At 40.0% G+C, this 26,354-nt stretch overlaps 1 protein-coding gene across 7 annotated transcripts in view; it reads right to left on the reverse strand.

The window, feature by feature from the left end:
• Positions 1-26,354, reverse strand: part of DENND1A (DENN domain containing 1A) — a 468,543-nt gene that overhangs the window by 319,548 nt on the left and 122,641 nt on the right. For 6 of the 7 annotated variants that reach the window (XM_033123052.1, XM_033123055.1, XM_033123057.1 and 3 more), the window contains 2 exons: positions 16,728-16,777; positions 5,713-5,832 (listed from right to left, as the gene is read on the reverse strand). In XM_033123052.1, coding sequence (XP_032978943.1) covers positions 5,713-5,832; positions 16,728-16,777 — 170 coding nt within the window. The remainder of the gene's footprint in view (positions 1-5,712; positions 5,833-16,727; positions 16,778-26,354) is intronic. The other variant, XM_033123054.1, reaches the window with a different exon arrangement.

The following is a 26,354-nucleotide window of genomic DNA, read 5'->3' on the forward strand; positions in this document are numbered from 1 at the left end:
GTACCCGTTGTATTTTTAAGGGGGGGAATTAAAAAGAAATCAAACAGCTCCAGAGAGATGGAAACACTCGAAAAGCAGAGGAAAGTCTTCTGTTAAGTAGTCTGAAAGATCCAGGTTTCCCAAATGGCACTTAAGTCTCTGGGAAGAAAGGCTGATTTCTCCCAGAGGGGCTCCCGCTTTGATGCCCAAACTGCCCTCCAACATCAGGCTGTGTGTTTTTGTAGAGCAGGGCACCCTCAGGCGAGACAACTATAAATAGCTTAAAACAAGAATAGGAGATTCCATCTGTTTCTGGAATATTTCAGCAGCACCTGCTTTCAAGGTAAAAATCTGGGAGCTGTCCCCACACCCTTCCTCCCCAACTGCCTTCCCCACCCCCATACACTGATTTTAAACTAAAGCAGATAACACACGGCCCAAAAGGGCTTCTGCCACCGCACCTGCCTAAAGAAGGAGTCTTTTGATTTTTTCCTCTGAACTATATGTGTTGTTTAAAAAACACTGGAACAGTCAGAGAAGCCAAAGTTTTGAAAACCAGACTCTTTTATTACTTCTAGCTTCTTTTTTGCGATGAAAACTGAGCTTTTCTGTGCTTCTAGTAGAAATGAGTACAATGCAGATGAAAAAAGATGCAATAGTTCTTCGTGCCATTAAGTCAGAAAGTGCTCCAGAAGGAAAAGAGTTCTCACTTAACACAATTAATGTTTAAACACAAGCCCATATGCCAGCGCGCATGGAAAGAAGGACAATAACTCCCAGTGCCGGCCCAGGAACATATTTAGTTCTAGTTTTAAAACAACAACAAAAAGCTAAAGTTCAGACTTGAAAATTCCAGTCTCAATCCAAGTGCTACTCGCAAAGTGATGTGCATCCCTTCTAACAGGAACCAGGAAATCCCAACCATATATAAATAGCAGTTTCACACACAAAAAGCCACTTTACAAACACCGTTCTACAAACATCGTTATTGCTACTGCCTGCCCCAAACCATCCGGTGACAGTCCATTTGTTATGGGACAAATCCAAAACCTCGAGCAGGTCCCACCAGGGCTTTCCTAATCTGGCCCCACAATTTTTGTTATCATCTCTTGCTACTGCCCTCTCATCCAGGTCTCATTCTTTCATCTTGCTCTACATTTCACTCCTCTGGGCCTTTGCACAGCAGTTCTCACTGCCTCGGGAGCTTGTCGCCGATTCTCCTCAGGAAAGCCCCCACTGATTCTGTAAGACCCAGTTTAACTGGAAACCATCAGCAACACTTCCGCAGATTCTCCAGCAGAGATGGGCACTGACTAGCCTGTGACCCCACAGAACCTTGCACATACGTATTTTTTCATGGCACTTACCACGTTATATTTTAATTACTTGTTTACACAGTCCCTACCCAAAGACTGAGTGGCTCCTAACATAGTAAGGGTAGAAGAAGTGAAATGGGAGGTGGGTATCAACATCAGAGACAGCTGGGGAACAGTGCACCTAGAAGCACATCCAATTTTAAATTTGGTAAAGGACAAAAGGCACATATTGTTTTCAGTTTGTAACACCAAGTTCAGAAAGTTCAGCTCACCAAAATCTTGGATGAACATAACATCTGAAAGGTTCCCACATGGAGAGTTAGGGCTACCTCCTTATGTCTATTTTCAGGGACCTTGAGGTAAATTGAGGCCAAATACCAAGTGCTATACATTGCTCGTTCCTGATATACACTAGGAACTACGATACTAATTGAATAAAAATTTAAAACGTTAAATAAAAATAATTTCAATACCATCTTGATGAAACAAGTTATTTTTCCCAAAATGCATAATAGGTTCTGACTAGTTTTATTTGAGTATAAAGATAGTTACTCAAGCTTTCTCAAGAGCTTAAACAAGAGAGAAAATTGTGGAAACACAAATATTTTTAAAGTTCCTATATAAAAAGTAGGACATTTAATTATTATGTGACTTATTTCCCATAACCCACTGCCCCCAACACCACACAGTTACGGCTCCGAACACTCATGCTCCTTCGGTTCACCCAAAACCAGAAGGTGACTATAAAGAGCATATTTCATTCCAGTTTCAGCCTTGATGGGTTTGTGTCACTTAGGCAAACCTGAAGGCTTGAAAAACTTTTGGTTCTAGGTCACTTTGTGTTTGATATTTGAAAGATCTGCTGCTATCTGAAAGCTTTCCGAGGGACATGCTTATACCACATCGGACTCAGATGGTGCTGTCTGAAAATGCTAAAATACTCTCCCATCCCTGAGTTTATAATGAAGAACTACCTTACCCGTATGTTATTCTCTTAGCTGGTGTTTTAGTCTAGTATTAACGACCATTGAGAAGTAGTTAAATAATATTATGGTGACTCTCAAGGAAAATGACAATGCATTAATAGAAAAAAAAGTAGTTAACTGTGGAGGAAATAATGCACTTGACTTTCTATACCATGGTACTCATGTTAATGAGACTTGTTTATACTCTAGTACAATGACGTTTCTGTCATGGGTATCTGGCAGCAAGAGTTGAAACCAGTTATTTCTCAGGGATTCACTCCTTCATAAAACAAGTATTATTAAGTGACGAAGTGCCTACTATATACATTCATCAATACACTTTGGGTGTATTTATGAACAAAACAGATACAAATTCCCAGCCTTCATGGAGCTTACATTCTAGTGGGAGGAACAGACAGTGCCCCTAAGAATGAACCTAAAACGTTACACTATAGAGGACATTTAAGAACCTTTCATTGTGAAATTAAGTTTAAGTTTTGTGGACACAAGGCCTGTCACTTAACACTGGATCATCACTGGGAGATTCAAACAACTAATGTAAGTTTGATCATATGAACTATGCTTCTGCAAATAATCGTATTTCGTATTTCCTCTTTGAACTGGTGTCCCATGAGGCTCACCGTCTAACTCGGAGCCTTCAGTGCCCTGTGCTTCCCCTGGAATGGAATGCATCTCCCTGTCTCTGAAAGCCATGCAAAACAATGTGTTGGTCAACTACATTAAGTGCTGGAGATACAAAGTTGCTTAACACACAATCTTTACCCCTAATGAGTCCAATAGGAGAAAAACAAAGGATGATAAAGGCTTAGGGTGTGTGGGTGCAGCCGGAGGGGATGCTCGCCTCTGAGTAAGGCTGCCGGGAGGGCCGACGCAGTCTGCGAGGACGGGGACCCGTGTGAGGGCAGCCAAGTCCAGGGCTTACATGGGCCAGGAAGCACATGCACGTGGGAGAGCAGTCGGGGAGGAGGTGATACTAAGAAGCTAAATTCTGGAACAGCAGAGGCTGTGTCTGCACAGACACCATTACTGGGAGCTACATCCCTCAGGGAAAAAAAATGGAAAACACAAGCAGAGGTGGCATATGAGCAGAGCACTGGGCACACTGAGAGTGGTGAGGGGACCTCAAGGCATAGGTTACCTAAACGGAAGGCAACTGGGAGAATCAAGCAGAAGAAGCGGCAAAGGAGTTGGGTGCTAGTGATGTCAACCAAACCCAAATGCTAATGATGTGTCCTCTTGGCAGACCTCTCCACTCTCCATGGGACATGTCGCCCACCAGTCATCCACGGTCAACAGTAGGCGCTTCCATTCATGCGCTCGTCTCAACCCAGCAATGTCCCCAAACCAAGCACAGTGGAAGTGTCAATATGTGTGCCCTTTATAGGTACACAAGCTGGTAAGATAAGGTGAGATTTCCACCACCCCCGTGTTAAATACCCGTGAGATGCCTGTCCCAGAATTCATGCAGGACTCTATTTGTCACCACAGTCACTCTCCTCTGGCACTAGATTGTCACTAGTAAGAAGACGCTGCGAAGGGGTCACTCTGTGTATTATATGCAGCATCCTGTGATCATTCGTCTCCCCAGCCAGTCTCGGGGACTCCTCCAAGGCAGGGACTAGCTAACAGTAGCCACTCAATTAAGGGCTGACAAACCAATGAATGAATTAACCCACCAAAATTTTTGCCCCTACTTCCAAGCTAGTGTAACAGATAGAAAACACTCCAGCTGCTGCTGTTTTGACTTTACAGGACGACAGCGCGAAGGCGAGTCCACGAGCTTCTCACAAACACCAAGCGCATGGATCCTCCATACAGAAACACAAAGCCAAAAGCTAGGACCAGAGGAGAGCAGTTTAATTTTAAATAAATAGTTTTCCACTCTCAGAAATTTGCGGAGTGAATGTGACAGTGCCAGTTCAGAGTCATCTCCCCACTTCCCAACACACACACACACCAGCTGGAAAGGAAAAAACACCACAACCCAAACTATTCGAGGGAAAAAAAGGAATCTTTCTGGAAAACTTCAAGAACTTCATTTAAACCCTCGTCTCTTCTAAATGACCACATAAATACGCAGTATCTTGGCCACGGCTGAAATAAAACATTAGGCAAAACCTGAAGAGAAAATTTTCTTTAAAAAATAAAAAAAAAGACCAACGTTGTTAAATCAAAAAGCACATCATCATGTCCATCTGAGTCCAGCACTCGGGCAGGTAAGCCACGGGTCCAGCTACCAAGGCACACTGAGAACAGCTGGGCACGGTTACTCTCACACGGTATCCGGTGCCTTCTTCCTAAGGTCTTCCCAGCAGTTGCCCTCTAGTGCCCAAATTACAGATGCCATGCTCAGTGAAGAAGGGAGTTGATTTTGCTGATGAAAACAATAATAATATTTGTGTAGACTGAACAAAGGTACCTCAAAAATCAGCCCATCGTCCTCCAATGGTGTGAGGATGTGTGTTTGAGGGGACAGGTAGGGGGTTGGGATCTTTCCTTAATGAAGAGAAGAAGGAAGTACAGACACTAATGCAACAGAGAACTGCTCTTCCTGGAATTCATAGAGGGTCTGGCCTTTTATCCCCAGGCTCAAACCCAAGACTGGGGACCCGGGTTTTGTCAGGGGCGCCTCCCCGCTGCCCTGCCCTGGGCTGCTCCACATGAGCAGAGAGAGACAGGAGGCAGGCCCCTCCGACACCTACTTAACTGAGGCAGATGGAGAGGGGAGCATGTGGGATGCCTTTACTTCCCCCTCAGGAGGCGCCCAGCAGGAGCCCACAGAGCCCGGAGCTCCAAAATCAGATTTCCACACATCCTCCCGGTCCAGAACCCGCCCTGCCCCTCTGGCAGGAGGAAACAGAGCATTAAGCAAGTGTGGCTCTGGCGTGTGAGGGGGGTTAGAAGACCGAAAGAAGCCTTCGTATAGGATTCTGCCCTTTTTCAAACCTCTCCAGAGGTAGCCACGTCGGGAAACAGTTCCTCCCTCCCTCACTGACCCACAGGGGGCAAGGGTGTTACTTCGAGGAGGACACAATCAGTGTCTGCAAGACGTCCTGCGCTACAGACACAGTTTATTAATAATCTTACATACACAAAATGTCCAGGGGAAAGCCTACCAGGCTAATTTCTGACAGCTCCAGATAACAGCAGGAGGAACTGAAGCCATGCTGACTCTCCAGCTTCACATTCTCCACAGACGGAACGGTCCCTTTCCCACCCAAGGGATGTGATACAAATAAATAAATACAATTATCTGCAGAACTTAAAGTGTAAGGACAACACTGTGAAGTCCTTCTCCCCTAGTGCAGTGACTTGTGGGAAACAGATAGGAAAATAAAGAGAACAGCTGGGAAATTTAATTACAGAAAGACAACGCACAAGCTGACACTGTCTCACAGAAGCAGCCAATGGCCAAAGGCCTTCTCTCTTACCTTAAGATACAGAAGCAGCTCTTGGCTCCTGACGATAAGCGGCAGAACCCGAATCTCTGTTTGCTGTCAATGTCAGTGAGCACGAACGTGAAGTTCTGGCCAACTTGGCTCACTGTGAGGCTGCAGCCAAGACACAACAAAGGGGAAAATGAATGTGCAGTAAGGTTCTTGATAAAGTATCTAATCACAACAAGTCGTTGAACCTCTAACATTTCCTTTCTCAGTGGAACTCTTTATAAATGAACTTAAAATTTACACACTTCAAGGGAACATACTGTGAGCTAGTACAAAAAAAAAAAGAAAGAAAAAGGCAACGAGTAGCACGTTTCAGGGATCACCTCATCGGAGCGACCATGCCTTCCACGTGCTGAGTTCAGGCAGGGAGCCCGGTGAGTCATCCCACCAGACCCCGAAAGGCGCATTCAGTAAGCTCCTTTTATAGATGAGGAAATAGCCTCGAGTGGCACTGCCTAAGGTGCCAACTGGTAAACTGCAAAAAGCTGAATGCACTTGAAACCTAGGCCTAGCTAACACCAAAGCCCACTCTGCCCGCTTGCCGTTAACTGGTCATGAACTTGCACACTTGACCATTCCTCGAGTTCAGAAAGTAACAGTGACTGCAACAGCAGAATTTAAGTTTCTGCTATGTGTCAACCACAAAGTGACACACTTGATGTAAACCATCTCATTCACTCTCAGCAACAATGCTGGAACTTAGATGTCCCCATTTTACAGCAAAGAAAACTAAAGGACTGAATCAAGTTCACAGAGCAGTTAAGGGAGGAGCTGGCAGGTTTGGGCGGCCAGTTAGCTCAGTTGGTTAGAGCATGAGCTCTGAACAACAGGGTTGCCGGTTCGATTCCCACATGGGCCAGTGAGCTGCGCCCTCCACAACTAGATTGAAGACAACGACTTGAGGTGAGCTGCCGGTGAGCTGCCGGTGGGCGGCCAGATGGCTCAGTTGGTTAGAGCAGATGCTCTGAACAAGAAGGTTGCCGGTTCGATTCCCTCCATGGGATGGTGGGCTGCGCCCCCTGCAACTAGATTGAAAACACTAACTAGATTGAAAATACCAACTGGACTTGGAGCTGAGCTGCACCCTCCACAACTAGACTGAAGGACAATGACTTGACTTAGAGCTGATGGGCCCTGGAGAAACACACTGTTCCCCAATAAAATTTAAAAAATAAATAAATAAGGCAGTCATTACTTTTCAAAACTTCTTGATCTCTCATATTTTCTGAACTTATGAGGAACATATTTGAAATTTTACAGGACAGAAATACTAAATGTCTTAATGCGAGGTACTTTCTAAGAAATGGAAAAAAGGTTTTAAAGACATTAAAGAAAAAACTGAAAACTGCTGCACTAATACAAAAATCAACACACCACACATAAAAGCAACATAAAATAGAAAATACCTGTTTCAAAAAAGTTAAAAGCAGATTAATAATCAGATTAATCTAGAAACTTTTTGAAAGACATAAACTGTTTTAAAATTCACTTCTAAAAATCAGTTTGTCAGTTAGCTTGGGTTCCTCTTTAAAATCTGAACTATTCCAAATTCTTATACATAAATTTATACCAACATAGTATTTTAGAATTTGACACTGAATTTTTCAAAGAACCTCATTAACTCACATTATATTTTACATATGTTGTATTTTACAAAATACATTAAAATTGATTATATTCAGATTGATGCTCTCACCTAAAATTTACTTTATAAATTGCCAGTAGAAATAAAAACTCATGGTTCAGCAGGCCTTTTCCAAAGGTAGGCTTTTTGAGTCTTTGCATACGATATGAATTAAGTTTTCAAATATGGATAGCCTTCCTTTCTAAAACTCCCTTCCATAAGCCACACGAGAAGATTAAACAGACTTTCGAGGTACCCCAGCACAAAAGGTCAATGGACCCTACGTGGTCTTACTTAAGGAAACAATTCCATCCCTTGGAGAGTGGTTAGGGAGTACAAGAAAACAATTCAGAAAGAAAAGAAAGTGTTCCGCTCTCCTTTTTTAACTAGGAAGGTGAACGAAAACAAGGTGGCAATTTAAAAGCAACGTGGCAATAAAACAGGTGTAAGTAATGCTATCCCTCCACCTTACACAAGCCAGGAGAAGGAACACGGTTCTATAAAAGTTATAGAGCTGTCAAGGGGACACCAAACGCTACCTTCTTGTGGTTGTTATGTTTTATCTATAAAGCTTGGATACTGTGTTACTATGGTGATTTAATACTATGTTTTAAAGGGGGATTATATGATTAATTTTAACAAGGTTGAGAACTGAAGATGTGTGAGAAACAGGATTCTAGCTCATATAATTAAAGTGATTGGGGAAAAAAGTGGGCCTCGTTGGGGGAGGAGAAAAACCTGTATTATTAAAATATCTAAAGCAACAGGTCGGGATGGTTCTAAGTTACAAATAAGGTCAAGCTTTTGCAAACTACTATTATGTGATCACACAAAATATGACTTCATTATTTTAACTCAGGGTTTGCTTTTACTTCTAGACTGATGAAAATGAAGCATTGTAAAAGGAATGGATATTGACAGGACTGGATAAAAAGAAAACACCCAGGATCTCTAGGAAAAGGACACAAAACAAAAATACAACTTGGTTTGTGAATTGACTGTTATTAATTTCCCTGTTATCTTTTCACTACCATTAAAAATACTGAAAATACTGAAAATGCCTACATCATAGGCTCAAAGAAAGATTCATTACTCGTTTATTTGGTTCAAATCCCAACTCAATCACTTGCTACCTGGGTCTTAATTTAGCAAGTTACTTAACCTCTAAGCACCTCAGTTTCTTCACCTGGAATAACAATGAGAAACTACCACCCAACCCCCAAGGATGTTTGGGGAATAAGTGAGATAAGCATTTGGTATAAAGGCCAGTCTATAGTAAGAACAATTAATAAAAACAGATGCGAGCCGGTAAGTTACCATCTGAAGGAAAACTAAAATTCATATTAAAATCATGCACTTGCTTACAATCTTCCTGCCCAACTCAGATTTGCAATACTTGTGAGTGGAGAAAAGAGGCTGCCTTTCTTTCTCTTCTGTTGCACCTTTTCGGTAAGGAGTCGGCAGTCCTCCAAGGGACCAAGTGAGCGGCTCGTGCTTGCATTACATTGCACAACATTCTTTTTGGGGTGCCACAGCTTAGGAGGCACTTATTATTCTCAGTTGATTCACCCTTTTAATTCCTAGTAGGGCGAAGCACAAGTCATTAAACCCCCAAATCATTAAACTGTACAGTATTTTTTCCTTAGACAACTTCCAATAAACTAAAAGTCAGGCAAGAGCCATCAGAGGCTACCGTGATGGGTTCTGAATCTCCAAGGGAAGTGTCCTTCCCTGTGTGAGAGGATTCATGTTTCTCCATTAAAGTGACTTTGACAAAGGGTCTGCTTCCTTAAAGGCTGAGGGTTTTGCGTTTACCTCCAGGATCAGAATCCGTAACTTCTCAACAGGAATCAGATTTCACAGTGGTTGCACCTGGGAGGAATCCTAGGCGCCATCTTATCCAATTCTCTTATTGTAGAGGGTTTTTTTCGTTTGTTTGTTTTTTGGTGTTTTTTGTTTGTTTGTTTTTTCAAAGTCATCAGGACTAAAACAAAAATCCAGGCCCAATACTGCTTCAAAAGTCCTTTCCATTCTGCCACGTTGCACTGAACACAATGAAAACCATCCCCCACGAGCTTTCCATTCAGGTGAAGGAACTCAGGTACGTGAAGAATTCAAAGAGTTGTCTCATCAAACAGACTAACTACACTTCCCACTAAGCAAGAAAAACCAAATTTATTTCCGGAAATAAGCCCAAGAGACAGGACCAAGACCACGCTTAACTGTGCTCCCCATGCATCCGTGAATGTGGCAAACAAGGGCCAAAAGCAGTGACTACTGGAGCCAGAGACTGTCCTTCAGGCTGCCTGGTAAATGCCTGTGGCATGATACTTAACCCTGAAGGTGTTTACGGCACGAAGCACGTGGACAGACAGTTCGGTTCCAGTCCTCCAGTGAGATGTGGGGTCTTCCCTATCAGTTTCGCTCAAACCGATCAACTACTGCACGGGGGGCTGTGACAAATGCTGGGACACAACTGCCAACCTGCTGTGGACCTTCCTGTCTAGTTAGAGAGGAATAATCACACAAATGCACACAAAGCATCCAGCCTGTAACAGTGTTGCATGAAATCAAAGAAGGAACAAAGACAGAAGAAACTAGGAGAAGAGAAGGCCCTACTGAGATAATGTGGTCAGAGACAGCTTCCCAGGGACGCCGCCGACGCTGACCTAAAGGAGGAGACGGGACAGCCACCCCACAAGCAGGGCACTGGGTGTCTCAGGCAGAGAAAAGAGCTGCGCGAAGATCCTCGGGCTGGAAAGAGCTGGGCATGTTCAAGGAACTAACAGGACAGCAGTCCAGTCAGTGCACAGGAGAGAAGGGGAAAGTGGCATGAGATGAAGGTGCTGGACAAAGCACAAGCCAGATAATGCAGAGCCTCATGGGTCATGGGAAAGAGTTTGAACTGTTTTTGCAAAGGTAACAGGTGGGTTGTAATCAAGAGGATAACAGTCTAGTCCACAGTTTTCAAATGTTAATCTGTGATGTGGAGAACAGTTTGGAAGAAGGCAGAAGTAGAAGCAGAGAACGTAATCAAGAGACCAGTGCAGTAATACAGATGAGAGTGGATGGTGGCTTCACTCCTGCAGGGGAGTGGGGATGGGGATGGGTGACTAGTTCCAAGTTATAGCCAGCAGGTATATATGACAGGCTTGCAGGCGGACCGAGAGTTAGGGCAGGAAAAGAAAGCATATTATTACCATTTAATGATAGAAAACTAGTAAGTCTGGGGGGAGAGCCAAGAGTTCCCTTTGGGATATGTTAAGTCTGAGGAACCTGCAAAACATCTAAATTGAAATGTCAACTATGTAGTAGTTGAACATACTACTTAGGAAATCAGAGGAAAGGTCTGGATTAGAACTATAAATTCGGAAGTCATGTACACACAGATGGTATTTAATGCCAGGGTAAAGAATGAGATCACTTAGAGAGCGAGTTCACAGAAACAAAAGAGGACCCAGGACTAAGTTACAGAAGCTCCAATTTACAGGACAGGTAGAGAAGAGACCATCAAAGGAAAACAAGGAGACCACCCAGGCGAACAAGTAGGAGGGAGGGGTCAGCTGTACTGATGCATCAAGATGAGAAGAGAAAAAATGCCTATGGAATTTTCTGGAAGTGTCAGATGACCTTGATAAGAAAACCTCTAGCTGAACGACAGAAGCAGAAGACAAACTGAAGAAGACTAAGGAATAAACTGAATGTGTAGATAATTCTTTCCGGAAGTGGAGAATTAGGCGGTAACTGAATGGAAAGGAAGAGTCAAAGATGGGTATTATTTTTAGGATGGAGGAATACCAGAACTTGTTTTTAAGCTGTTGGGAATGATTCAACAGAAGCAGAGATTTATGACGCAGGAGAGAGAAGATGAAGCAGTTAGATCTGGACTTCAGAATCCTACATAGGCTATTCACTTGCTCTGTGAGCATTGGCACATTATTGTACCTCTCTGAGCCTCATCTGTAAAACAAGGAATAATGATACTTTGTAGAATAGTTTTAAGGATTAGAAATAATGTATACAAAGTAATTAGCATATAATAGGTACACAATGAAAATAATAATTCTCTTTGTTATAAAGTTATGAAATTTGAAAGCTGGAACGGAAACATTTTGTTATCCTCTATTTATTGTAGCTAACTAACAATAACCTGTTGCGCCATCTAAGGCCAGGCACCCCTAACAGCTGCTTCGGTGCATATGGGATATCAGGCAGGAATCAGGTTTTATCAAGCTATCACATGCCCCAGCCTTTAGTTACATGAGCTTCAAAACTTCTTTTCATAAACATATTTTTTCTCTGCCTAACTCAAAGTTTCTCACATTCCCTGCTCAAAATCCAAACGGCAAGAAGGACATTGATCCAACATATCTGGGGACCAAGAGTAGGTCACATACAGCCAGATATAGGGCAATACCAATCTTGCTTGAGAAACATGCCCAATAATTCTAAGAAAGAACGGAAATCTCTTCATCCCTCATCTACATGAGCCTGACAAAGTAACAATGAATCATAACTGGAGAATCAAAGAAGTATGAAAACCAGAAGGAACAGCAGAGATCTAACCCAATTCCCTCATTTTATCCTTGAAGAAACGAAGGCCCTCAGGGGAGATGTCACTTGCCTCACAGCACAAAGGAAGTCAATGACAGAACGGAAACTGAAACTAGGTTTCCCGGTTGCCAGCCACAGTACTGTGTCCACTTAGGTCCATGGTGATCAAACACTGGATAAAATGGTCGTGGGGCACAGCTTAACCAATGGGACGAAACCAAGGGACTAAACCAAAAATGAAAACCAAGGGACAAAAGGGGGCCAAATGGATTCAGTTTTGAAAAGTAGAGCAGGGTGAATGCATAGATGTGGGGACGAGAGGGGAGGTCTGGGTAGACACATACTAACGCACTAGTCGGGCACGTTAGTTGCATTTTTCTGCATGGGTTTCATTTTCTTCAGTTACCCTACCCGTATTTTCTCCTTTGCTACAATAAATATATATGACTTTTGAAATAAATTTTAAAAGTGTATTTGGTTACTTTATGTATCGTTTAATGGATCTAATAATGGTGGCGGTATAACATGGTGGAAAAAGAACGGTGGAACTGGAAGTCAGACAAACGTGGGTTCCAAAAGCAGCTCTGCCACCTTCTATTCTACTAGTGAGACCTTGGGCAACTCAGTGGACCTCTCGAGCCTCTGTGTCCTCATATGAAGAATGATGATAACGGTAACCTTGCAAATGTGTAACCTTTCAGGGCAAGAAGAGAACATAGCACACCCAATGCCTGGCACACAGCGGATACATCACAAAATGGTAAACAGCATTCAAACCACATTTGCCTTGTGGTTACATGCTAAGTCATTAAACTATGCCTGTGCCCTGCAAAGATTATGTCATTTCATTTCATGCTTGTGTCATTTGTGTGTGCCAGAATAATTTACAGGGTGACTGGATGGTGGCTAACTTTCTGGGTTCTGAAAGAGGATAAGCACCAACGTGGAAGAACAGCTTTTCCATCCTCCGATGAGTCTCTTGAGGGCTCTGACTAACTGAAGCAGGTTGCCGCATGTCCAGTGCAAGCAAGTAGCACCACAATGTGAAATGGAAGGAATACAATCTCTTTTAAAGAAACTGCTTTCATCAATAATAATAAACAATGTTTGAGAGTGATACAGGGATCATAGCACCACCATTTCACTCCTGGTCTCCACCAAGGTCTTCAAGTACAGTGGAGGGTAGAAATAATCTGGACTGGGAATAAGAGTGTGTGTTTCTTTCCCAGCTCTGTAATCACATGGTTGTGACTATAAACAAGTCATGTCACCTCTACAGACCTTGGTTTCCCTTCTGTATGATGGGATGCTTGAACCAGATGAATTTCGGCGTTAAAATCCCGTGGTCTGATTCCCACACATTTTCAGGCCTCCTGTAGCCAGAGCCCAAGCTATCGCAGCACACGTCACCCTCTCCCCATCAGGCTCCATCTGCTCTGGCTGAACAATCTCTAGGCTCACTCATGGTTTCTCCTCTGCTTTGCTCTTCAGCACATATGGGGTGCTAGGCTCTCTCTTCTACTTACCCCTTCTTGACGTCCGTACAGACTCAACACGAGTCTCCCCTACAACGACAGGTTTTCTCTGACCATCTCAGTCTTCCCTAACTTCCCTGTCCTTTTGGATAGGTACTGTTTAATGTGTCTTTATAAAACTTCCTGAACTAGACTGAGAAACACATCGAGGGCAGAGTTCCAAGTCTGATACCATTTCCTTATCACCCAACATAAAGCTACACATTCAGAATCTTCCTTTGCTCTTTTGTAAAAGAGATACCACCATCATCGATCTCCCAGAGTTGCTGCGAAGAATAAATGAGGTATTCAAGTAAAAATGTCCAGCATGTTGACTAGACTCAATTGGAAACTCAAATACTAATTTCTTTCCTTTCTTCTCTCTCCCTCTATTTGGTGCCTGGCCTTCCCACAAGGTGTTCTACTGAAAAATGCATTAATTTGGAAGACGGACATCTAGGTTATACCGACAGCCTACGAGGACCTTGGGCAAGTCACAATTTCTCTCCAGCTCAGGTTTTTTCTCAAAGGAAGACAAACAGTACTTGTTCTCATCTCTTATGACAGGAGGATGAAATGAGATGATCCATGAGAAAGCACTTTCTTTTGAAGAGCTTCCGGCATTATTATTTTTCATAAGTCCTAGTTTCAGAAAGAAAAATCTTAAAACAACACAAGAAACAGCAAGATGTCAATGTTAACAGGTGATTTGATGATGACTGTGAAAATCCCACTCTTGATATAGACTAGAAATGTCAGAAAGTTGTATTACTGTTCCTTGGGGTAGAAAAGCACAGATACTGAAAAGATTAGGAAGCTTTCTTTTTTGCACATAATCACCTGGGGCATTACTCATCTCCCATGCTGACATATTATCTAAGTCAAACAATATCATAAATATATCTGGGGGGCTTTGTAGGTCTCAGAATTGGGGCATATCCATTTGACAGGGTTAACTGCAAACTAATAAAAAAAAGTGACATTAAAACCTTTTTATGTACTAAAAATGAACTTCATTACTATTCTCTTCTGTTATCAAAGTATGCCAAGGTTAGAAGTAGGGAAAGAAGAGGAAAAAATGTAGTTTCCAAAATAAAGTGGTTTTCTGTATGAATAAAAGTTATCAGCATGAGAAAGGACCATTAGGCATGGTGAGGATGGCCAGGATTAAAATATATCCATGAAGGGACAATTCTGTCCCCAATCATTTTGTGAAAAAAATATAAGGAGCATGATTATGGAAGGGAATTTGGAGAGAAGCATATTAGAAGAAAAATATTTTTCTAACAACAAAAAAAGGCATCAGACATTGGTGACAAAAAATAGTTTAGAACTATAATCTAAGGACTCTGCTTTTCTTCCATTTCAGAATGTAATCACCCAGAAAGGTAGGTAAGGAGAGGTGTGCGGAGTGGTGTGAGAGGAAGAGAGGGTGGGTCAGTGGGTGTGTGTGTGTGTGTATGTGGTGGGGGGGTGCACGCAGCACACACTGAGGGAGATTTAATCTCACTGCAGATTTCTTCTGATGTTAGTTTACCAAGTTCAATTAAGGGACACCTATCCAAAACAGATCACCACTCTAACACGAAACCATGTAAAAATGTATTCTCGTATTTTTCTTTGTTAAACACCTAACCACATTTTTAAAACATTTCAGCTTTATTAATTTGGATAAATATGCCGTTGCCATAATTTGTAATACATTTTATAAGTGACTGGAGGAGATTTCACGCATCGCTAATTCATACATATAAATGTGAAGTTTGCATTAAACGTCTCTAAACAAAACCCTGCTTGCTAGTTTTAGAAGGAGTAGGATAAAGAAGACACAAGAGGACTCTCATTACAAAGACTGACCCTCTTAAAATTAAGGCTGTTCTGTTTTGAGCATCAACCTGCTACTAACACAGCGCTGGTACCAGGATTGAAAAAGGCCTGAGTCTGGAAATACTACAATGGTTGATTGGCTTAAAAAAATAACATGTTAGAACCAGGGAAAACAGTGTTTTTAAGTGGCTGACAACATTCCAGAGCTGCCTTTTAGTACTCCTTTTGCTTCTTGGTACTCTTTTAAATTCCTTTGGCTACCAATTCCTATGTCACACCATTTTTAGGTTTATGTCAAATAAACCAGGACACTTTTCCTATGGAGTACAGAAGATCCAAGCAGCACATCACCCACATGCACTCTAAGTCACCAAAATCTTTCAGGCCTGCCTTGTGTGAGTACACTAAAATACAAGACAGAACCTTCCTGAAGACGGGCACATTTTATAGCTTTCTTGGAACATATTATGGCTTATTACTTATGATAATATTTTCTAAAAACCTCTGTATCACTAGGAGTGGGATTTTTAAGATGCAACTTTTGTACAATCTCAGTTCAATTTTCCATTAAGAGAAAATCACAAATAGACAACAATCAAATGAAAAAATAAATAATTGCAGAAGTTAATGCTTAAACTGTAATGAAAAACACAATAGACATTTCTTGAAAATAAGAGTAACATGGTTTTTTATCATTTTATTAACGTTATTAGTAAACTATACTTTAATTAGGGGGTAAAAAGTACCTCTAAAATTGTTTTAAAAAGGCATTTGAAAATAATAAGCTTACTTAAAGAATAAGCCATTAACCAGTAGCTCATTTTTTAAAAAAGATCCTTAGACTATTTTCAATATCTTGGAGCTCTAAGAAACCTCTCCAAGAAACAGTTTATCATAATGCAAATACTAAGGAAATGTTTATAGATGATTTTGTATTTTCTTTAGTGTAGAAAGCTATAGGAATTGCTTATTTACTTAGAGATACCATTCTTAGCCACCTCAACAAAATGCAAGACACTATTTAGCAACATGCCTTTAACAGTGCAACACCTTTAAACAAGATTTAAATTTTAAGTTGAAGCCTAGGAAAAACAGTCTATATAATAATACTCATAAGGCCATGGAGTCACATAATATTACTCGATAAAGGCAAATATATTCATATTTAAATACAAATTAAAGAGTACTGGATTCAAAACCAACCATTCTTAATCATGGTTTGAGTCTGATCACCATAATCAAAAATTTAATGTTGTTCAAAATGTATCTCACAAACGAACCCATGCAAAGCTCTAAGCTTTAAACTTTTTGACAGTGTCAATAAAATCCCCAGGAAAGGAGAATACTGCAACTCTCCTTGGAACAGAGGTGTTTTAAATCATGGGTAAGCAGACAGAATGTTAAGAATGGTATGGTTTTTATTTTCCATAGCAGGTTTATTGACGCTTTTTTTCTAGTAAAGTTTGAAAATCTGACACTACCTGTCCACATAGAAGGGGAAACAAAACTTGGTCAAAGTCTGTAGAACTTCCTGTGGAGAGAAAGAGAGATAATTTATACATCTAATGGGACCAATAAATCTAACATTAACCATGGCACACAATCTCGCAACTTTACCCTAAAGAAAGAGGAGACAGATGAAGAAATATGGGCTTTATCAATTACATGGGAGGAGTACCAGGCAGTCAATCATGAGAAATAATAAACATGATCAAACTTCATTAAAAATGAAAAATTAATCAAGAATCACACATGGGCAAGCAGCAGGAGCCATGCAGGAAAGCTCTGAAGGGAGGGAGGGGTTGGGTTGCTGAGTGTTAACACCCCTCCAGGGACCGTCTCCAGCCTGACCATATGGATCAGAGTGAATAACACCGAGCCACATGGGTTTGGCCTGCCAGGGCCGCTGTTGCTGGCACCGTTTTTGCCTGTTACCTAGGAACAGAGGGGGCCGGGATTAGACAACGCTTCCCGACATCAATAGGCCGAATCACAAACAGAATAGAAAGCCAACTTGAAGATAATTGTCTCTGATCATCGGCAACTCCATTTTTTAGAGTGTAAAACTTCATTTGCTTACTTTATAAAGCAGTTCCCGTTTCTGGCATAAATGTATTTTGTAATCAAACTGGAACAATTTTAAGTGCGTACTATTTTTACTTATATGTCATCATAATTGGACACACTTACCTGCTTGTAATTTGTGAAAATCTAAAGGAAACTACCAGTTTACATATCTTTTTCCAAATATGTAGGTACATAAAACGAAGCACATTATTCAAGTGAAGTATACAAAAAGGGAACAAAAAGCAGAGTGACATTCCAAAGACTTATTCATAAAAGAGAAGCTTCTTACATTAAGAAAAAAAAAACATTTCTATATGAGACACAATACACAGTGGGGTGTGACTTTTCCCAGTGGACACATCTTACATACATAGCTAAGCACATATGCAAGTAAGTAATGATTACTTCCTTTACAGAATTTTCTCTAGCTTGATTTTAATTGAACTGCAACCTTAGATGGCCCACAGTCAGTCCTTAAGTTCATAGGCCCATGGTATAATTTTTTTAAAGTATTATTTCATGCATTTGATTTGCTTTTTAACTATTTAAAATACCAATTTCAAGGCAAAATGAAGAACATATTTTTCAGTCATGGAGAAGCTGGTTCAAATTAAAACAGACCTGCCCCACTGCAAATCCTTATCCAAGTGATAAATTAAAGATCAGTTTACAAATGTAGCACTTTTCTAACCAATAATAACGACTTATCAATGTTAACTGAATTGATGCTTCTCGCTTCATTTATTTTTAAAACCAGTTCTATCATTCAAGAAATAAACCACATCAATCTAATAACTCACTCAATGAGGCAGAAAGCACACTGACTTGTCTGCCAGGGCATGTTCCGCCTACATGATTCAATTGAGCATATCCTATTTTTTAATATCATCTTGGACTTGTACTATATACATCACAGCACTATTAAGGCATATCATGAAGTAATAAAGGGATAGGAAACAAAACAAATGGAAAGAGAGGATAAGAACACCAAGCATATTCGAAGAGGCATTACTGATACCTTAGTTAATTTCATAATGTGGCATTCAAAAGTCCGTATATATTGTTTTAAAACTCATCATGTTTAAATAAATTGCAGTACCTAACAGAGAATCAGATAAAACAAGAGCAATTTCTCAGTGCGTAATGTCATTACCAGGAAAATATTGGGAAAGAGATCATATAAAACATCCATTCTAATATCTGCAGTTCCAATTATAAAATGTACCATAACCCACATACAGAAAGCTCTTACAATTTACATGGGAAAAAAAAATCCTTGCATATTTCCTTTCACTTCAAGTTTCAAATACCACAAAGCATCTCTTGACTTCAGTATATGTATCAAGCATTCTTTAAAACTCAGTACCAATGCTCACTCGATGCCAAGCTCAGCTACAAAGACAGTTATCCTTCACCCCTCAAAAGTTACAGGTACAGAAGTGCTTCTCTACTCTATGCTGGAGTTGAGCTGCCAAAAGGCCTCAAGATTTTTGAAAGAAAGGACCCCCATGGCTACGAGAAAGCATTGTGCTCTACAGCAGAGTCAAAGGAATCTAATATGCCCAACTTATTACTCACTACAATATAGAAACTACTTACCACTTTCTAATGTCAAGAGTAATAACCAACCGTGAACTTGTCTGTCAGATAATATTAGAACAAATATCAAAATACCCCACGTAGGCTGGGTATAACCCACCTCCCAAGAGCTTTCCTTTTTACCCAAGAAAGCAGTGATAAGTCTAATTAAGCACGGGGCAGGGGGAGGGGAGGAAGGAAGGGAATAGAGGCAAATGTAGGCACATGTTTGTGCATTACAATATGTTTCTTCATGTTTGTGATATTCCAAGAGCTTGATATTCCAATTTAAGTCAAACAAGACAGTGGTGTGCTGTCAGAGGAGAAAACAAAAATGAGCATCTCCTCTGTGAGGCACATTCACACGTTATCTCAATCAAAACTGAAAAAAATCTACCTCTTAGTTTAGGAAGGGGAGGACAGGAAGAGGGAAGGAAAAACAAGCAATGCTTCTTGTAAATAAAAACTGCGGAAATAAACAAGTTTTCTTACTACTGATGTTTTCTCTATCAACATCTCACTACCTTACCCTCTTTTGCCAAAGAAAAATACAACTACTTGAATTTGAAAAGTACCACTCTCCAGGAGAGGGGAGGGACACTGAAACCCTGATTTAAACATATTTTGAGCATTATATTTATAGCAGTGTCTTTCAGCATTAACTTTACTGGGAAAACAGTCATTAACTAGTTACCAACCCCTCTTTCTCTCTGGAACCTGTGTCTTTGGCGAGGCAACTTTCTTTGCAGATGGTAATTTTCCTCTTTTCTCCCCCCCACCCCCACCCGCTTCTCTTGCCTGCACAAGCTCTTTCAGACACCCAGTCTCAGCACAACCTCCACTACAGCCACATAAATCGGATCTTCGAGATGCAGGACAGCTGATGAAATGTAAATGACCTCATTGCTAAGGCGGGGGGTGGGGAAGCCTGTGCCAGCTCTCTAGATCAATTCCCAAGTTTATATTTTCACAAATCTTTTTATGTACAGTTTGATTTTTTAACATTTTAATGAGCAAAAAAAAGTGAATCCATAGTAGCCAGTCACCACCGTTAAAGTGCAGGCCGTGAACTGCATCCCAGGAGGGAACCAGTCCACCATGTCACCACTGGCTTTAGGACATTCGCCACCTGGTTCCATGTCCCCAGGTTCCAACTCTTTTCATAATCAAAACACTGCTGACATTATAAACCCCAGACGGGTTTTCTAAAATCCCTCCCAATCAATATATCCAACACATAACTTATTGGAGACAACACTGAGCTCATTGATTAGGTGAGTTCAGTAGCAAAGTTTTCAAAATAAATGAGACAAGAATACAGCATTCAACCCCTTTGTGTCACCAGACAATTTATGAAATAGGCAATTTCCAAAAGGGCTTTTCTTCCTAACAAAATATACGATACTTCATGTGGGAAGAAGTAAGAGCAGAGGGGGCAGGGGGAGGTGTGGATGACAGGCAGTTGCACAAACCTTTCCATTACGCATACATTAAACAGCAGATTGCACGGGGTAGTAGAAAGTAACATCTACAGAGCTCTGCCCACAAGGAGATACTAAGCCTCAGACTGAATCAAAATATGAAATCAACACACCTAACACTGGACTCCCTTGCAAGTGGAAATCAGAAATGAACTCAAGATTCATCTTCATCTTTTTTGGATTCATTTCACCCCATTTGAATTCTCATCCAGTCACAAGGCCCATCAAGGGAATGTACTCCAATCTGGAGAAAGGTTGTATTATGCTGAAACTGAGCCATTCTCTTCAAAACCCAATAAAGCTTTAAAATTTTATAACGTTATTCATCATAGAATCCTATCTGGAAGCAAAACTTCGAAGACTTAAACTCGATATAGTTAAGTGGGATTATCAATAATGAGAAAAATACATTAACTTTTCACCCTGCATTTGGGGTGGAGGGTGGAGAGGATATAAGAGATCCTGCAACAGCCGTCAGTTCAGATGTCAAATACTTTGTTTTCATGGCTTCATTGAAATCCATAAACAAAAATTAGTTGTGTTTGGCAGATGACAACAACTGACAACCACAGAGATCCACACCCCTCAAATACATGCCCTCTGAAAGACAAAAACGCAGGCTGATTACAATGTCCACTGGGGTTACAGAATGTTGGGAGAGGAAGCATGTTTTCAATAGTTCAAAAGGAAAAAGAAAATGTGTGCAGGAAAACATTTAAATAAAGGAAAGAGATAGCTTGAATAAATGAATGTATTTTAAAATATGTAAAGCTACAATCAGCCTCTTTGTAGCTTGCTGAAAGCTAGTGTAGCAGTCGATAATTTACCTTTGTCCAAAAAGAGAGTGAAGAAGGGAGAGGTGGGGAGACGGTAAGAACATTTCCTGAGTTTCCTCCATCTAATTTATTTGTTCATTTCAAAATGTAGATGTGTGATGAAAAGATCAGTGGCGCTCAAATTCCTAAAATACCCTGTTTCTATGCTTAAACATTTTTTTTTTAATAGCATGAGGGAAATGCTGACCCTCTAAGCCCTGCAATTGAGATCAGTGCAACTGACTTGAAAGAAAAGCCTTTGATTGATGATCTTAAAACTCAAGTTGAAAGTTAAAAACAGAACACACACAAAATCCAAACATACAAAAAGCTAACAAAATTTTGATTTTAAGCCATTTCAAGTTAAAACCATGGACTCCAAGTGAAAGCTACCAGAGGTTTTAATGCTTATGATTAAGAAGGGGAAAAACAGAATGACAAAAAGGTCTTAAAGCTTAATTAGCACCAAGTTTCAGAATGTTGATCAGAAATTTCCTATATATGAAAACAGGAAATATAATTTTTCTCATACCCTATAAATGTCAAACTAAATCCAAGATCCATACTATAGTTACAACCAAACTTTTTTTCTTCAGTGAGAAAAGCTTTGAATAAGGGATTTTACAAAAAGGCCTTTCAACACCGGAACATAAAAGCAGGGTCAAATTTCTAACAGTGCTGCTCTAATGCTACAGAGTCTGCTCCCTTTCTTTGGTATATTTCAATATTTATTCCCAGTTCACTTTCTATAAACTTTAGTTAATTTTGAGTCATGCATGTGTCATAATTATGCTAATTTGTATAATACCTAATATACACAATGTTGTAATTCAACGACAAAATTACAATAAAATATAAATTTATCATATTCTATAATGTATCATATAAACTTTATGTGTAAATCATCAAGTACATTAAGTACACAGGTGGAATGCTTACAAAGCACAAGAACCACCTCTAGAACTACTTTTAAGTGTAAATCTTCATGGCCTTTGAAGTACATAGTAAAAAATTCGATCTTATTTAAAATTTTTTCATTACCAAAGCCACTTTATCTTTTTGTATCCTTTCCTGTCTTCCAAAAATTACTTAAAACAAAGTTGTTCCCAAATTAAATATTACATAAAATCCTCTATTCTAAGATTACATTTTATTAACTTTAAACCTTACAGCAAAGAGGTTGAAAATGAGAGGGCTATATTTATAAGGTCAATGTTAAACACCAATAAACGTCTTGACACTTGTTTCGAATACTTCCAAAACGAACAAATGATTTGGTTAGAATCTCTTACAATTAGCATTTGATGGCATCAGTAATAGAATTCCTTGGATTTAATGTTATTACTCTAAAATATTATTTTGCCTTGTTCATCTCCTTGAACATTTTAAATCCTATTAGCTGCACATTTATGTTATCAATACATTTAAAAGGAAGAGAAATGGGAGAAAATGGGGGAAAGGGGACACAAGTCAGCACACCAAAGGAATGGGGTTCCAACAGTCAAACTGCAAACATGGTTTCACTGAAGAAGCAACTTGCCCTCAGGAAGATAGTATTTAAAAAAGAAAAAAAAAAGAGCACTGATAGAAATAGTAGTTTGTAAGCATATTAAAAGCTGTCAGCTTTTAAATATTTTAAATGCACACAAAAATGTGCACAGATGGGCAACTTTTCTGCTCACATTAGTCTAGAAAAAAATCTTTCATTATCAAGCTCAAAGTCCTTGAATTTTTTAAACTTAATTGTGCCTCTGTTTCTCAGAATTCACACCCCAAGGCCAAAGCTTTCCTGCCACCAGTCCTTCAAATCTGACTTGGACATTACACGGGAGGAGGCTCCAAGCCTCCCTGAGGTCTCACTCCTTTTACAACACACGAAAAAGCAGTCGATAATGGGCCCATGCTGAATTCACTGCTCTCCACGTCTCCTCTTGGGACACAAGCCTAGCAGATGTGATAAAAACTGTGTCAGAGAAGTGGCTCTAGTTTGTGCCTTAATGACAACTTAAACCCCTAAACCAATACAACCAAAGGACTAACAGAACTGGCTGTTACCTCTCCCTCCTGCCAATGTTCAAATATCTCTGAACTAAATTAGCACCTCTATCCACAACATCCCCTGCCACCCCACAAAAATCCATTCTAATTTTAAAAGATAAATGAATTCAGCAAACACATCGGCAGTAAGTGTATGGGTGTGTGTGTGTGTGTATGTGTGTGTGTGCGCGCACACGCGCGCATGTGTGTATGTGTGATATAATTAAGCTCTAACACATATTTCATGTAGTTTATATTTTCTCAAGATAGGACTGTGCATTCAGATGTCTTAAAGAACTGCCTGGTATATTCCCTCTGATCACCACCCCAGCAACCATATTAATACGTACAACTGGCAGAGCTACAGTTTCCAAAAGGTATAAAAAAATTACTTTTAAATATGTTCAACCATAGGAAAGAAAAGTGATATTCTGAGCTACTGAAACATTCTAATTATTAAAATTTATACAGGAGAATTTTTTTAAACCATAGGTGGTTGTACTTTTAACTTGTAAGAACTCTTTGTCTTATCTAATGATATGGTATCAAAAAATAGATTTCAATGTGTACTTCTGATACCATTTTCTAAATTCTATAATTCAGCCTTCAGATGATAGGCCTTTTTACCCCGTATCTTGAAAGCCTATTCAGTCACAATTGCAGACCCACTTAATCAGCAATCATTGTTCTGCGATGCGGGACTTTGTTGTCAAGACAAGCACCAAAACCTTAAAAAAAAAAAATTTCAGAACTGGCATAAGAAAAAAGTGATCTTTGTCAGACAAGGACAAATTTATGCAAATCTTTTATAAACATTCACAAACATTTATTTAGCTTTTGAAATGTTGGCCTCATTTGAGAGCATGAAAATGAGGGGGAAGTAGGAAAACGCAAAGGACAGCTTAGAAGCTGGCACACTACATAAATATTCAGAAGGAAGATTATAGGATTCATGTTAGGCTGTCTTAGGCTTCTCCAAAGTCCACACAGAATAGCAAAGAACAAAACTAACGAGAAGTACAGCAGATGTTAGACAATGCATCAGCCTCTTTTCCTCTCTCACTTGGCTATACTTGGACGCTTTTATATTTTCTTTCAATATGGTTAGGTCATTCAAGGATTCTCCTATAGACTCTGTATTGTGGCTACAGATCTATAAGCTGGAGGTCTGTCAGCTTTCCAAAAGTTTCCAATGAAAAGGCATTATGCAAATGCTACCTCTCTTACCCTCTTTCAGGAGGGAAAAAAAGCCTCCAGTATGCAGTCATCGGAGTATTGGAAGCCCCAGCCTTCATTTCTGTATAGCTGTGTTTGCCTCAGGGCCACGCTGCTTGTTTTGACAGTGGATCCCCCCAGATAGTTGGGATTAGTCGAGCTTGTTTAGATAAACTTGAAATCAAGGCCTTCTCTAGGTAGACAGCTAGATGTAGCTACCGAGTTTCCAGCTGCCTCCTCCTTTCATCCCCAAACAACTGGAGATTCACTGTAGCTATCACAGCCACAGGCTATGTCACATACATAAGTACAAAATTAAAGGCTGCTAAAAGAAGCCTTTGTAAGTCTTAGTGCTAAAATAAGGAATCTGTACTGCTTGGTTTATACAAATTATTCTAGCGCTACCAGTATGAAACTGAAATCATCAGTTAACAAGGCATATATTAATCAAGGTTCCCAGCTTCTTTGGATAGACAGGATTGTAGTTTGATAATATGCCTAACCTCCTGCTTCTTAGCTCTTGTATGAGAATAATCGCTTAAAATGTTGAAAAGGAAATAATAGGCTTTATTTATCCAGCAGCAGGGGATGTCAGACGCCGTCAACAAACAATGTGAGCAGAATATGAAAATAAAAATGTAAATATCAAATCCTCTTTGAGAGAGAATTATTTAGCAATTGATTAGACAGGGCCTCACTAAACAGTCATCTCCAATTACAGAACTATTTCAAATCAACGTTAGTTTCCTCCAACTTGCAGATTCTGGTAGAATGATACCAGGAGGATTCGAGAACTGAGGAAATTTATACTCAGAACAGATCGATGACATCTCATTACAAAGACAGAAGGCAGGTGATATGATATAAAAATATATACAATTCGGTTTTCTAAAATCTAATACTCAAGGATTTTACTTTTTTGCAACTAGAAAAATGTCTCTTCAGAGGGCCAGTAAAACGCAAAAAAGAAAATAATTCAATTCCACATAAATGTTTTATTTTACTTGACATATCTTGCTCCAACATGTCAATGCTAGTGTTTACCTGAGGCTGGCTGGGATAAACCAAACACTCCAGTGGTACCAGAACGGGTGTTAACATTTTCCAGAACTGTCCTATGTGACACTGTACATTGCAGGAGACTTCTATCGTCTGACCACACTGTCATGTCACACAAGGCAGTTTTCCACCAGTCAAGTTCACATGTCACCAACAAAAACATGTCCAGCTCAGTCCCTATTTAACAGAAAAGCTTTAAGCCACGCAAGATAGTCACCAATTTGAGGTTTTCCTATGACATTTTTGATTCCTTTCATATACAACTTACAAACTTATAGAACGAGTCAGCAAACTTTTTCTCTAAAGGGCCAGATAGTAAATATTTTAGGCTTTGCGGGCCACTTAGGGTCTCTGTAAGAGATTCTTCTGGTTTTTTTGGTTTGTTGTTTTGGTTTTGTTTCCACACCTCTCCAAAAAGGTAAAAACCATCTTAGCTCAAAGGTCACACACAAACCCACCCCCGGCAGGATTTGGCCAGCTGGCTGGGGTTTGCCAACCCCTGATCTAGAGTGTCAGGTCACACAACATAAACAAACTGACCAACACCCCAAAACTCAAAGTTAGAAATTCTTGAAAGGTTAAATGACAACCAGATTGGTTCTCTGGTAAACCAGTAATTCACATGTGATTCCTGGTAAATGGCCAGATGTCTACTGCATACAAATATGGTTTCTATTTTTTTTAAATCATTTAAAATAAAATAAAAAATTTTTAAAAGAATTAAGAAAATAACACATTTGCACCACTCAGAACTCACAACTGTTTTGTGGCATTGACTCCTCAGAGAAACAATCCATCTTATATTAATAGTTTGCTACTACAGGTAAGGTCCAGGGGTTTTCTTGCCACATAAAGG

The sequence above is a fragment of the Rhinolophus ferrumequinum genome, chromosome 12, assembly GCF_004115265.2.
Source record: "Rhinolophus ferrumequinum isolate MPI-CBG mRhiFer1 chromosome 12, mRhiFer1_v1.p, whole genome shotgun sequence".
Lineage (NCBI taxonomy): Eukaryota > Metazoa > Chordata > Mammalia > Chiroptera > Rhinolophidae > Rhinolophus > Rhinolophus ferrumequinum.